The 14134-nt window shown below is 45.6% G+C and overlaps 2 protein-coding genes across 2 annotated transcripts in view; one reads left to right on the top strand and one right to left on the bottom strand.

Annotated features, from left to right (window-relative positions):
• Nucleotides 1-14134, bottom strand: part of LOC311515999 (olfactory receptor 52P1-like) — a gene marked incomplete at both ends in the record, with an annotated part of 160942 nt that overhangs the window by 88979 nt on the left and 57829 nt on the right. The window lies entirely within an intron of this gene.
• LOC311515992 (olfactory receptor 52P1-like) lies at nt 10875-11813 on the top strand (the record flags this gene model as incomplete). The annotated part of the gene is made up of 1 exon (XM_084619570.1): nt 10875-11813. One exon carries the CDS (start codon nt 10875-10877, stop codon nt 11811-11813), a length of 939 nt encoding a protein of 312 aa, XP_084475696.1.

Genomic DNA, 14134 nt, shown 5'->3' with positions numbered 1-14134 from the left:
ACTGGAGGAGCCCTGACCCACCCCATGCACAAATCACGCCAGAAATGGAGGAAGAGTTAAAAGGAGGGAACTCCATTCAGATGGGGCCAACTCTGGGAAAGGGGCGGCTCTTTAGCTTCCCAGCTCCCAGACAGAGGCCAGGTGGCCAGCAGAGCCTCTGTCCTTGCAGAAATAGGACACGGATCAGCAGTAATGCCTGGTGCAACAAACACTGTCCTTTCTCCGGTCTCCAGGGGCAGTGGGGAATCTGACAGTGAGACTTCAAATCCCACTTTGATCCTGGAAAACTCTTTAAGATGGGCACTGGTGATGACCGTGAGGTGTTCCTTACCACCTTTGAGCAGATGGTGGTAGCAGTGCAGTGTCCCCCTGTCTTGTTCACCGCCATCCTGACTAGAGCAGCCCAGGCCAGCAACCGGGGGCTCAACCTGATGGGTGCTCAGGATTAGCCCCAGGGTCAGCATTAGGGGGTATCAAGAGGGGGCGCTGCAAATCTGTGTTACATCATATCCACTGAATGCATCCAATGAAGTGAGCGGTAGCTCACGAAAGCTCATGCTCAAATAAATTGGTTAGTCTCTAAGGTGCCGCAAGTCCTCCTGTTCTTTCTGCGGATACAGACGAACACAGCTGCTCCTCTGAAAACTGTGCATATAGTAATGTGGGTATTACAGTAATTTAACATCTAAAAGTGGAAATACACCACACTAAAGCCGAGGTTTTCAAACTGTGACTGCACGGAGGAATGTTTCGGGGGCAGTGAGAGGCAATGTCAGGCAGCTCAGGCTTCAGCCCCAGGCAACAGGGCTGAAACTTTGGCCCTGGGCGGTGGGCTTACGCCTTAGATTCTGACCTGGGCCCCAGCAAATCTATTACTGGTCCTGATAACCACAGATTTAAGGCCACCATAGTTGATTATTGGGATGTCATGAAAAGGCACACTTGTGTTGCGTTCATGAACAGAAATATCTACTGTGGGCCTGGCACCAGGTGGTAGCGTTCAGGCTTACACCTGAGTTCAGCATCTGCCACCACCATGGCTGGCAACTCTGGGGACCATGTTCCCTACAGTGGCTGACAGCTCTCGGGCCCCCGCCGACTCACAGCTCTGGATCTCCACCCCAAGGCTGAAGTGGAAAATGTCACGGAAGTCACTGAAAGTCGTGGATTCTGTGATCTCCGTGACAGAATCTTATCCTTAGCCGTGCCAGTGAGCAGCTTGCTGTGGTGACTGGGGAAGTGGTGGAACACAGTGACTCAGACAGTGGCCAGTTGAGCCCAGGGGTGAACAGCTCCACTTTCTCGAGCAAGTCGGTGACTGTTGTGCTCCTGCCCAGAGGCAGCTGGCCGTTGTTAAGTCTGAAGGCTGGAATGTCATTGCCACACTAAGGCTCTTTAGGCTGCTCACTACTTCTGTCCTTGGAGCTCTAGTGTTATCGGTATTAGCAGACAAGGCAGCCTGCTCATTCAGCAGACCTAAGTGTTACTCATAAAGAATGACCACAGGCACAGTGACAAAAGCACTCGGCCAGGATTATTGTTCTGAAGGCATAGCCCAAGGGCCCTTGCTCCATGGTTAAAGGTATATTAACATGAGTGCTGAGTGGTTCAGTCAGCAGCAGGAGTCTCTGCTGTCCCCTAGGCCACACAAAGGGTTAAGATGAGGTCCTCTGACTTTTGTAGACTGGACAATGAACTGGTGAACAGCTGGTTTAATACCTGCCTCTTTTTCAGGCCCGGGATCTTGCACCAGGCCCCATGCTAAAGGCTCTCTCTCTCACTACTACACTATCCAGTCTTAAGGGACTATGTAAGGCCCCTCTCATTCCGTTCCCCCATGTTGATCACCAATTTGAAATGATAAGCGTGGACTTTGTGGGGCACCTAGAGAGAAGTACTATGAGATATCAACATATCCTCATTATCCTTGACTACACAATACATACTCCAAAGCCATCCCCTTGTGCTCCTCCAATGCACTTGCAGCCCAAGGTCCAGTGTGCTTCAACAGCAGCCTTGGGAACTACAAGCTATGAACTACAAACTGTGGCATGTTGGGAGAACTTCCCGGTCCCTGCCAGGATGTACTCTCTGCCCTCCCATCGGGGGGTCTCAGCCCTGACTGAGCCGGGAACATGTAGCAGGCAAGCAGAGAGGAGGCTGCAGGACTGTATTCCAGTTCCATGTTCTTTACAGAATAAAGCCTTGTTCCTGTGATTTGTCTGAGCGGGTCTGGTCTGAGGTAAGCACACACTGACACACAATACAGAGCACACAAAGAAGCCTCAGGTCCAGTTTCCCAAAGTTATGTAAAATGTCTCAAATCAGGCTTCCTATATCTTGAACAACCTCATACTGGGCCAGTGAACAGGAGGGGGGACTACACACTTACCATCACAAATGAGCTTATGAAATTCTTCTCCCAGGTGGCAATACCGTGAGAAATCCTTAGTGATCAAGGACCTAACTTTACTTTACAACTAATGAAAGAACTGTGCAATCTACTGAGGGTAATGACACTCAGCACATCGACTTACCATCCCTAAACTGATGGGTTGGTTTCACAGAACTTTCATGGTGATGTTAATGAAGTTTGTAGCATGGGATCCCAAACACAAACACTGGGACCAACTCTTCCCCAGCCTCCTTCTTGATGTAAGGAAAAGCCCACAAAAAAGGAGTCCAGCTGTGAGTGTTCACACTGGATGATTGCGTGTTATTGTTACTACCAAGTTGCATTTCCAATACTGGTTCCATGGCAGGGACCATTTGAGGTAGAGAGGCACGTGGGGCCCATTGATTATGAGCTGCAGCACCCAGAGAAGAAAAAGAAGACTTAGATAAGAACATAAGACTGACTACATTGGATCAGAACAATGGTCTATCTAGTCCAATATCCTGTCTTCTGACAGTGTCCAAGAGCTTCAGCGGGAAAGAATAGAACAGGGCAATTATTGAGGGATCAATATCAAGTCCCATCATCTGGCGATCAGAGGCTAGGACACCCAGAGCATGAGGTTGCATGAGGTTGTGTCCCTGAACAAACTAGCTAATAGACACTGATGCACCTTATTGCCAAGAAGGCCAATGGCTTATTGGGCTGTATTACTAGGAGTATTGCCAGCAGATTGAGGGAAGTGATTATTCCCCTCCATTCAGCACTGGTGAGGCCACATCTGGAGTATTGTATCTGGTTTTGGGGCTCCCACTTCAGAAAGGATGTGGACAAATTTGAGAGAGTCCAGTGGACAGCAATGAAAATGATTAGGGGGCTGGGGCACATGATTTATGAGGAGAGACTGAGGGAACTGGGCTTATTTAGTCTGCAGAAGAGAAGAGTGAGGGGGGATTTGATAGCAGCCTTCAACTACCTGATGCGTGGTTCCAAAGAGGATGGAGCTTGGCTGTTCTCAGTGGTGGCAGATGACAGAACAAGGAGTAATGATCTCACATTGCAGTGAGGGAGGTCTAGGCTGAATATTAGGAAACACTATTTCACTAGGAGGGGGGTGAAGCACTAGGGAGGTGGTGGAATCTCCATCCTTAGAGGTTTTTAAGGCCCGGCTTGACAAAGCCCTGGCTGGATTTAGCTGAGCAGGGGGTTGGACTAGATGACCTCCTGAGGTCTCTTTCAACCCTAATCTTCCATGAATCTATGACCTATTCTCCATTAACTTATCTAATTTTTTTGTGAACCCTGCTACAGTCTTGGCCTTCACAACATTCTCTGGCAAAGAGTTCCACAGGTTGACTGAAGAAATGTTTCCTTTTGTTCGTTTTAAACCTGCTGTCTATCTATTACCACAAGAACTAGAGAGCACCAAATGAAATTATGTGAAGGAGTAAACAACACTTCTGTATTCAATTTCTCCACACCAGTCAGTTTTATAGATCGATATAATATCTTGTCTTAGTCATAAGAATGGCCAGACTGGGTCAGACTGAAAGTCCATCGAGCCCAGTATCCTGTCTTCCAACAGTGACCAATGCCAGGTGCTTCAGAGGGAATGAACAGAACAGGGAATCATCAAGTGATCCATCCCTGTCACCCACTCCCAGCTTCTGGCAAGCAGAGGCTAGGGACACCGTCCCTGCTCATCCTGGCTAATAGCCATTGATGGCTTCTTTACCAGAGGATGTTGGTGAGACCAAGACTGTAATTGGTACCTACTGCCTTTGTGCCTTAACAACATGAGTCCCACTGAATGTGGATGGAGACTGGGCACCTAACCCACATCTGTGCCTCTGAACATCTCCCTCCACCCTCGCTATCCTAATTATAGCTGGTGTGGTTACTCTAGCAGTCCACAGGCTTCAGGGCAAATGCTGATCACTGAAGGCACTCAGGAAGCTGTTTCTGCCGATGGCACGATATTGCCCTATTGGGGGTTTATGACATAGCCTCTGTCTGACCGAGGACAGCACAGATTGCCCCTGCTGTCAGACGGGAGGGGCTATTACTCTGGGTTTAAAACAAGGATGTGCGAGAGCAGTTCCATTGCATGTCACATTCTTGGGGATTTGAAGCATGGTTTGTTAGACAGGAGGGGAGGAGAAGATGCTCAATTCTATGGCCATGATCAGCAGCCCAGAAATGCTGATAGACAAATTAGTATGTGTAAGCTTTGGCTCTTCCCTTTTCTCTCCAGTGTTATAGTAATGCCAGACCACTATATCAAGTCTGCAAGATTCAATTTGCCCTGACAATCTGAGTGTCTATTATTGACAAATCATTTCTTCACTCCTGGGGGAGGTACTTGAGCTGTAGTTCTCTGGGATTAATTTTCTGCTCATCCCATGGCTCACAGAGCTGAGGGAATTTTCTGGGAGTTCTGGCCAGTCCTCAGGGACTGTACAAGGGAATCATAAAGGTCGCTGCCCAGCACACTGAGTGTCAGACATGGGAGATTCATACACTGATTCTCAGGGCTGTGTCTTCCCGTCGCGATAAGGAGATTTCCTCTCTCTGCTGAGCAGGATTTCGGTGAGTCACCTGTTTCTGCATTAAAGTTAATGCTGGGGGCTCAAGAAGGGTTCTAGGGTTCAAGTCAAAAACTCTCTGGGCAGCAATTCACCAGCACAGCAACTTAAACTATTTAGTATTGTCAGAAACACCAAGGGATTTACCTGGTAAAATTGGAACTACAAAATTATTGTAAATAGTTTAGACACTTTTTTTTTAAGATCAGTTCCTTCATACTCTTTCAGAGCTCTACACAATAGAGCTCTCTGTAGCAGGATGTGAAGCTGTGATTTTTACAATTGAGAGCCAAAAGTTAAACACTAAGGTTGAAATCTTGATCCCATTCAGTTCAATGACAGAACTCTCAACAGAACCCTAAATGCATATTAGGGACTTAAATAAATGGCCTGATTCACACTGGCCAGGAGCTTCTAGGGACTTTAACTGGAGTCGTCCCGTGGCCTCTATGGATGGGTGAGCTTGTTTGGACCAAAGAAGAACTGACAGGAGAGTTGCTAAAATCTCAAACTCACAGGCTTAGAAGTTCAGAGCAATGAGGATAACAAGTTTGTGTTTTTTTGGTGGGAGGAGAGGGGTCTGATCTCTCCATGCCCCTGCATCTCTGGTTCTGGAGAGAATGAGAAGCACCAAAAGGCAATTAAACAAAAAGCAAGTTTCTGGGTCAGAGGAAAGTGTGTGGTTGTAAATCTGACTGGGAAACTCCAGGAATGCACAGTGTGTGTGTGTGGGCCGGGGTGGGGACATGCAGTATCCAAATCACAATGGCAGTCCTGAAACTGAGCGAAATTGGGAATACACATCCTGCCGAATGCACAGACCAAAGAGGTGCAATGAGGTCTCCTGGAGTGGCAGCTGTCTCAGACTGTAATGGAATGTAGACAACACTGCAGCAGATGGTCTCTGACACCATCCCTATTCTGGACCATCCCTCTTCCCGTGAGCAACCCCACTATAGACTTGTGACAATGTCAGCAACTGTCAAAATGGAAAAGTAGCTTCTGGAAGGTATGTCTGGGTTTCTAACTGGCTTCAATACATTAAAGCTTTGTGTGACTAATTCTTCCTCAAAACAATACTGTCTCCATGTGGCATGGCTGGAAGTTGTGGGGGTTGGGGGCCTACATGAGCAGGCGGGCAGTACTGGGAGTTGTGGGGCAGGGAGTGGGATGTGTAAGGACAAGCGAGAAGTGCTGGTGGTTGTGAGGGCAGAGAGCGGCATGCACACAGTCAGGCTGTGCTCTTGACATTGAATTTGTATTTGTGATTGTTGGTCCGAGGCCAGCACTGAGACCTTTCCTGGCCCCAAGTGAGTTTGGGAGGGTCTCAGGGTCTTTTTGCCCGGGCAAGCCACAAAACTGCAGCTTGGGTGTCACGACCTTCACTCAGTTTTGTTTCCAACTGTTGTTGTTGTTGTTATGTAACTTCAGGCCTTTCCCCGGTGGAAAGAACCATTGATTTTTTTGCAAAAAGAACAGGAGTACTTGTGGCACCTTAGAGACTAACCAATTTATTTGAGCATAAACTTTCATGAGCTACAGCTCACTTCATTGGATGCATTCAGTGGAAAGTACAGTGGGGAGATTTATATACACAGAGAACATAAAACAATGGGTGTTACCATACACAATGTAACCAGAGTGATCAGGTAAGGCGAGCTATTACCAGCAGGAGAGCAGGGCGGGGGGGGGGAACCTTTTGTAGTGATGATCAAGGTGGACCATTTCCAGAAGTTGACAAGAATGTCTGAGGAACAGTGGGCGGTGGTGGGGGGGAATGAACATGGGGAAATAGTTTTACTTTGTGTAATGACCCATCCACTCCCAGTCTCTATTCAAGCCTAAGTTAATTGTCTCCAGTTTTCAAATTAATTCCAATTCAGCAGTCTCTCATTGGAGTCTGTTTTAGAAGTTTTTTGTTGAAGAATTGCAACTTTAAGGTCTGTAATCGAGTGACCAAAGAGATTGAAGTGTTCTCCGACTGGTTTTTGAATGTTATAATTCTTGACGTCTGATTTGTGTCCATTTATTCTTTTACGTAGAGACTGTCCAGTTTGACCAATGTACATGGCAGAGGGGCATTGCTGGCACATGATGACATATATCACATTGGTGGATGTGCAGGTGAATGAGCCTCTGATAGTGTGGCTGATGTGATTAGGTCCTATGATGGTGACACTGCACCCCTTATTCTTCATAGTGTTATTATTATCATATAATTATAACATAATTATAATACATTTTATGCAAGGTGGGTCATATAAGATGTCATTGGAAAAGTTATGATTTTCTGAATATCATTATCCTCTTTGTGTGCAAATATCTTTTTTCTATCTGAAGTTATGAATATTGAGTATGTATCTACTTCCCAAATGCAGTTACACTTGGGTAATGCACACTAGGCAAGATGCTTTCAGTCTAGACTCCTGGGTTGTGAAGGGGACAACGGTCCATTAGGGAAAACAGTAGGCCTGAGGAAAAACTTCTCTCCCTCCTGGTGAGCCTTCCTGAGAGCTCTTCAGACAGACTATAAGTAATGGATGTTGTGACTCTACAAGAGCATGTGACCAGGTCACATAACTCTGACTCCATCTTGGGATGTTTGTATTTTTCCCACAAACTGGTATGAGAAGCAAGTTTTGAAAAAAGGATTCCTGTCATATACTAAAGCTAAATAAGTCTGTGGGTGACATCATTGGTGGTTCTTAACTCCCCAAACAAGAGGCTTCCTGGTAACACCTGTGGAAAAAAGACTGAACTGGGCTAGTGCTGGACCCAGGCTAAAGGGATTTCCAACCTATATATGGGAACCTGGGAAACCCAAGCTCCAAAGCAAATGCAGGTTGTGCCTAGAGAATCTGCCAGATGCCTTGTATCCTCAATCAGGTTGAGAAATTGCTCATTCATAGACAACCTACTGGGAACCCACCACACATTGTCATCAGCTGCTTCAATCTCCCATCGCACTCTGACCCCTCTATCCACACTCTCCTTCCCCATCCCAGGCTGCCCCAATTCCAATATCACGCTGGTCTCCAGTACGTCCTCCATACTCCCCCATAATTGCTGGCACCAACCATCTCTCACCCTCCCCACAACTCTTCCTTTTAAAGGGGTGAGGTGCCTCTTGTCACACCTTCTCCCTTGGACAGGAGGTAATCAGTGACTATGTCTCACCAGTGAGAAATCTTAAACGTGAGTGGCAAAAGACAAGGCACTTCTGTGACTTTTCTTGTTACACCCATACACAAGCCATGGTATTTCCAGGACTGTTACACAGGAACAACTTGCAAGCTGAAAAGTATGCACATTATGCAATGGGAGTGCTCAGTTCTGGGACATGTGAGGGCCTAGATAACTACAGCTGCCATGTGGAGAAACCACAGGGACACAGGCATTAAACCCAGGATGCCCTGGGACCATTTCCTAGCCAGCCCTGCTACCCATTCACAGTAATGGTTTTACATTCATTCCTCACTGCAGAGACTTTATCGGGTCAAATAATTATTTTTCTCACCCAAAATGTTCATCCATGCAGTGATTATGCGATCCCTCAGCCTCATGAAATATACACCTAGTGTGACATTTCCAATTCGCCACGGTCACATGAGAATTTCTCCTCATAGGGCTAAATTCAACCTGGTCAAGAATAGAAAATTTGCCTTCAGTAAGCTGAGACAAGAGCTTCCAGGCAAAATGCCTCCAGCTGACTTCAGATGACATGTTTGGAGATTCAAAAGCCAGAAGGGACCATTGTGATCGTCTTGACTGTTCCAACGGTTAATTACTCTCACCAATAAAAAATATATGCCTCACTGCTTAAAAATGGCATCTTATTTCAAGTCAGAATTTCTTCAACTTCAACTTTCAGCCACTGGATCCCATCACTCCTCTGAATACTAGGCTGAAAAGTCTAGTATTAAATATTTTGTTCCCCGTGTAGGTACTTACAGACGGTTATCAAATTACCTCTTAACCATCTTTGTTAAACTAAATAGATTGAGCTCCTTAAGTCTATTACTGTAAGGCAGGTTTTCTCATCTTGTAGTAATTCTTATCACACTTGGATGTTGGTACATTGAAGAGGGTTCAGACATCTTTAATCATGGACACCAGAACTGGACACAGGATTCCAGCAGCATTTGCACCAATGTCAAATACAGAGGTAAATTAACTTCTCTGTCTCTCCTTGAGATTCCCCTGGTTATCGTCCCAGGATCAGATTGGCTGTTTTGGCCACAGGGTCACATTAGCTAATTATCCTTTCAGGCTCCCTAATCTTTTTCAGTCGTTGCACTTCCCGTGATAGTTCCCCATCGTGTAAGCATCGCCTGCATTCTTTGTTCCTAGATGTAGATATTTACATAGCTCTATGAGAACGCATATTATTTCCTTCAACCCTGTTTACCAACCAATCCAGATTGCTCTAAACCAGGGGCCTCTCCTCTTCATTGTTTACCGTACTCCCAATTTTTGTGTCATCTGAAAACTTCAGGTATGAGAAGGGCTAGAATCTGAGATGCTGACATATGTCTCTGCTTACACTTGTCAGTTAGGTCCTGTAACTTATGTCTCAGACAAAGCTGGATGCCTTCAAGAAAGTGTCTCACCAAAAGAAACAAGGGAAGTTACAGGGGCAGGCTCTTAACCCTAAATATGAAGACCCTTGTGCTCTTTGTGCCCATTCTGCAGAGCACAGTGTCATAGCCCAGCATGATAATCGCTATTTCCCTTAGGGAACTTGGCTCCTTTCCAATACATGAATGGCACTGTGGACTACAACTATGGTCCATCTAGTCCAGTGTCCTCTCTCTAACACTGACAGCCCTAGGAGCTGCAGAAGAAGGTGTAAGAAACCCAGTAGTAGGTGGATGGGGGGGATGACCTGACAATCCTGAGAGCCTCACCCGAATGCCTAACAGCTAGAGACTGGCTTGTGCCCTGAAACACAGGGGTGTATAGGCTTTCCAAAATGTTTATTTAGCTGTAACTATTCTAACTGGATAATCTCACTATGTAAATGTCCAAACTCTTCTTGATTCTTGCTTAGCTTATGGTCTGAACAACCTCTTGTGGCAATACGTTCCTCAGTCACATTGGGCACTGAGTGGAGAATGCATTCTATTTTTATCTGTTTTGAATGGGCCATGAGTTCAGTGTAACGTCATGAGACAGGGAGAACATATCATCGATCAGCTCTTTACCAGTGAATATTTTATAGACTTTTCTCATGTCCCCTCTTATTCATCTCCTTTGTAAGGTAACAATCCCAGTCTTTTCAACCTATCTTCATATGAGTTTCCCCCCAGGCCCTTAATCATTCTTGTTGCCCTTTCCTAAACCTCTCTGGTCCTGCAATATCCTGTACGAGAAGGGTGCCTGGTACTACACAGAGGAGTCCAGAGGATGGTGAAACATTGACTGACTTATCTAATGGCATTGTATTTTCTGTATGATTTTGTACCCCACTCCTCCTGCATCCCGATATTTTGCTCAGTTTCTGTCCCTGCTTGCACTGTGAGCAGGGTTTCACAGAGCTGTATACCATGATGCCCAGGCCCCTGTCAGGATTTTGAGGAGTTCAAGTTTATACCTCCAATGGGCATAAACACTGCAGTTACTGACACTGAAATTCATCTGCCAGCATGCTGCCCATTCCCCTGGCTTTGTTAGCTCCCTCTGAGGACTTCTTTAGACTGGACTATGACTGAAATATTCTGGTGCCATCTGTAAATGTTGGCAACTTACTGCTCACCCCTCTTTCTAAATTGGTAATAACTATAAAATATTTACTGTAATAATTGTTCTAAAGTGTGTAACCCACCTCGCTGTGTTTCTCTCCCTTCACAGGCACCTGGAGCATTTCTGAGTGTGATCGAATGATCAACCATCTCATGGCTGTTTTTAACCTCACCCCCTCTGATCCTTCAGGGTTCATCCTAATTGGCATCCCTGGCCTGGAAGCTGCCCACCTTTGGATTTCCATCCCTTTCTCTATGTTCTACATTATTGGCCTGATGGGAAATTTCATGATTCTCTTTGTTGTCGGCAAAGAGCAGACCCTGCACAAGCCGATGTACCTGCTTCTCTGCATGCTGGCAGTCACAGACATTGGCATGTCTACATCCGCCGTGCCGAATGCACTGTGTATATTTTGGTTCAATTTGAAGGGCATGACTGTGGGTGGATGCCTCACCCAGACTTTCTTCCTTCACACGGTTTATACGATGCACTCAGCTGTCCTTGTGACAATGGCCTTCGATCGATATGTTGCCATATGTAACCCTCTGAGATACGCCACCATCCTCACCAACACATGCATAGCTAATCTAGGGCTCGTGGGTTTGATAAGAGCTGTTCTCTTCATTCTGCCCATGCCCCTGCTCCTGAGGAGGCTGCCATTCTGTGCCAACCGCATTATCGCCCACACGTACTGCGACCACATAGCTGTGGCAAAGACGTCGTGTGGGGACATCACAGTCAACAGGATGTATGGCTTGGTGTTAGTGTTTTCAGTCATTGGGTTAGACCTGGCACTCATTGTCCTGTCATATGGCCTGATTATCAGGGCTGTCCTCAGAATCTCCTCCAAGAAAGCCCATCAAAAAGCCCTCAACACCTGCACAGCCCACATCTGTGTGATGCTGATTTCTTATACTTCTGTCCTCTTAACCACTCTGATTCATCGGTTTGGAGAGGGCATCGCTCCCCATGTCCACATCATCTTGGCTAACCTCTATGTCCTCCTCCCACCCATGCTCAACCCTATCATTTATGGGGTCAGAATCAAAGAACTTCGTGACAAAGTGGGCAAATACACCTGCAGAATATGATAGCTGGGGGCCAATGACTTTAAACCTGTGTGACAAGAGGGCGAAAGGAGATCTCCTCATTAATCATGGGTGCTCTCTTCTAGTTTGGCTGAACACACGATTGTGGAAGTTCACAGTCTGAGAAATTCCTTACACCTAATGTCTTATCACTCAATGACCAAGCACTGCTCTTTCTCTCGCTGAGTTCCCTCTCTCTGACCATCACCTGCTCTTTCAGTTTCACCCATCAGCTTCCATCCTCTCTCCTGCTGCCACTCGGCCTCTCTATGGCAGTCAGACTACCAGAAGATACTGCACCTTTCTGAAGCAGGGTGGCTTCCCTATGTGAATTGGGTCCTTGTCTGTTTGACAAGATTAAGCTACATTTTCTGACAACCAAAGACAAATAAATCAAATACAGCACTGCATTTCTTTATCATATGTACAGTGATCTGGTGAGCAAAATTTACCTCATTTTCTACATCGAGTCCCTAAAGAATCCTGGAGGGGAAACCAAGCATTTCTGTTGGAAAGTGCTAATACAGGAAAGCTGCTGCAGGGATTGAGGACAATCTACTAGAGCTAATTAGTGAGAGTTGTGAAATTGTGTGCTTTTGAGAACTGGACTATGGTTCCCTGAATTGTGGGGAACCACCAATTGTAACCATATGATGTGCACTCAGCCAGTATGAACTAATAAAATAGAACACCTAATAGTTAGAGGTTAATTGGAAAGCAAGGTTTTAGATGCAAAGTCAAAATCTAGGTGGCAGTTTCTGTGAATCATAATGGGAGGAAGAGAAAGGCAAGTAAATAAGTGAGAATGAAAGAAGATAAATGGATGAAATCCTTGAGTCTAGATGCCTCTGATAATAGACGTTTATTGAAAGTTAAGAAAAGTGATGACCCGGTAGGGGTCATTATGTCCTACGTAGGTTGTACAAGGTATAAAAGATTAGCTGATACACTGTACTTTGGATCAGTCCTCTGAAGCCATCTTGAGAGACATTTTTCCTCGCACCATTTCTCCCCAGCACGTTAACAACTGGCCTCTGTCAAGCTGTTGTTAATTACTCAGTACCGCTCCAGATGTTAGACATAGGTAAATATCTGGACTGTTCTAAACCTATTGCTTAAGTGTTGTTAGTATATAGGCTAGTTTGTCAGGCTGAGACAGAATTTGGGGTTTAAATTTTTGATACTCTCATATCTTACACTAATATGTGTGAAGAAGATTGAACAAAGACTGTGTGTTTTCCTCTTCTCACAACTAAATGGGGCTTTTAACACAGTAAGAAAAGATAAGGGTAGAGCTAAAGTGCTACAGGGTATGGGGGGAGAATAATATATGAGCATACACTGGAGGGCTGCCTGGCTCTTCTCTCGAGGCAAGGTCAAACTCTAAAAGGCCAAAAAAATGTCTGTTTCTGACCATAGCACAATCTGATTCCTCACCCTTCCCATGGAACACAAAAGACGTGGGCTGAAGACCCTAGATATATGACCTTCCAAAATGGCACATGACCATAAGTTGCTGAGGGCGTGCATTTCAGGAATATCTGGGGCTGCTAAGAAGGAGGAAATAGGAATGGGGAGAGGGAAATGGGGACACAGGGCAAGGCTCTGTGGCATCAGAGTTTGGAATGGGAAGGGTGGGAAACAAGGCTCTGTGGTATACATGCTTGCTGGAAACTAATCCCAACATAATATTGTCTGCATTTTGGACTTCTGGTCTTCTGTTTTCTGTCCGTGTGACAATTAACAGGGGAGGGGGTGAAGGGAAAGCCCTCTGCCATGTGTGCTTAAATCTAATAAATTGCAGTGTTAGACAACAATATGCTTACTTGCATTTAATCCTTGTTCAGACAGACTTGCTGTGTTCCCACTGATTTATTCCCAATACCACATGGAGTGAAATAGTTAAAATGCCCCCGCTGGGGGTTCTGAAAAACCTGGGTAACTGTGTGCTGTCTTAAACTATGACATCACCTTAGAATCAAATAATTTACTGCTTTGCCCAGTTGATGTTACCATTGCTATTGTCGAAGACGTCAAAAGTAGGTATTGAGATTTTATTTTGCAGTTTGCAAAATAGATGAAACAGTACTGCAAGTGATTCAATCACCTGGCCATTTGGTGGCAATGTCTAAGTCCTTCGTAACCTACATTGGCTGATATATCATTTTAGCCATTGTTGTGTGCAGACTTCGGAAAGTCAAGCAGCAGTGGAGAGTTTTGCCTATGGTTCACTGGCCTCATACTCTGAACAACCGAGTGCACAACTTTGGGGTTGAACGTCTCAAACACATGGATGCTGCTGGGGACAAAGACTTTAGTGAATT

The sequence above is a fragment of the Lepidochelys olivacea genome, assembly GCF_965140295.1.
Source record: "Lepidochelys olivacea isolate rLepOli2 genome assembly, chromosome: 1".
Taxonomy (NCBI): Eukaryota; Metazoa; Chordata; order Testudines; family Cheloniidae; genus Lepidochelys; species Lepidochelys olivacea.
This window is presented reverse-complemented; position numbering and strand designations above follow the sequence as displayed.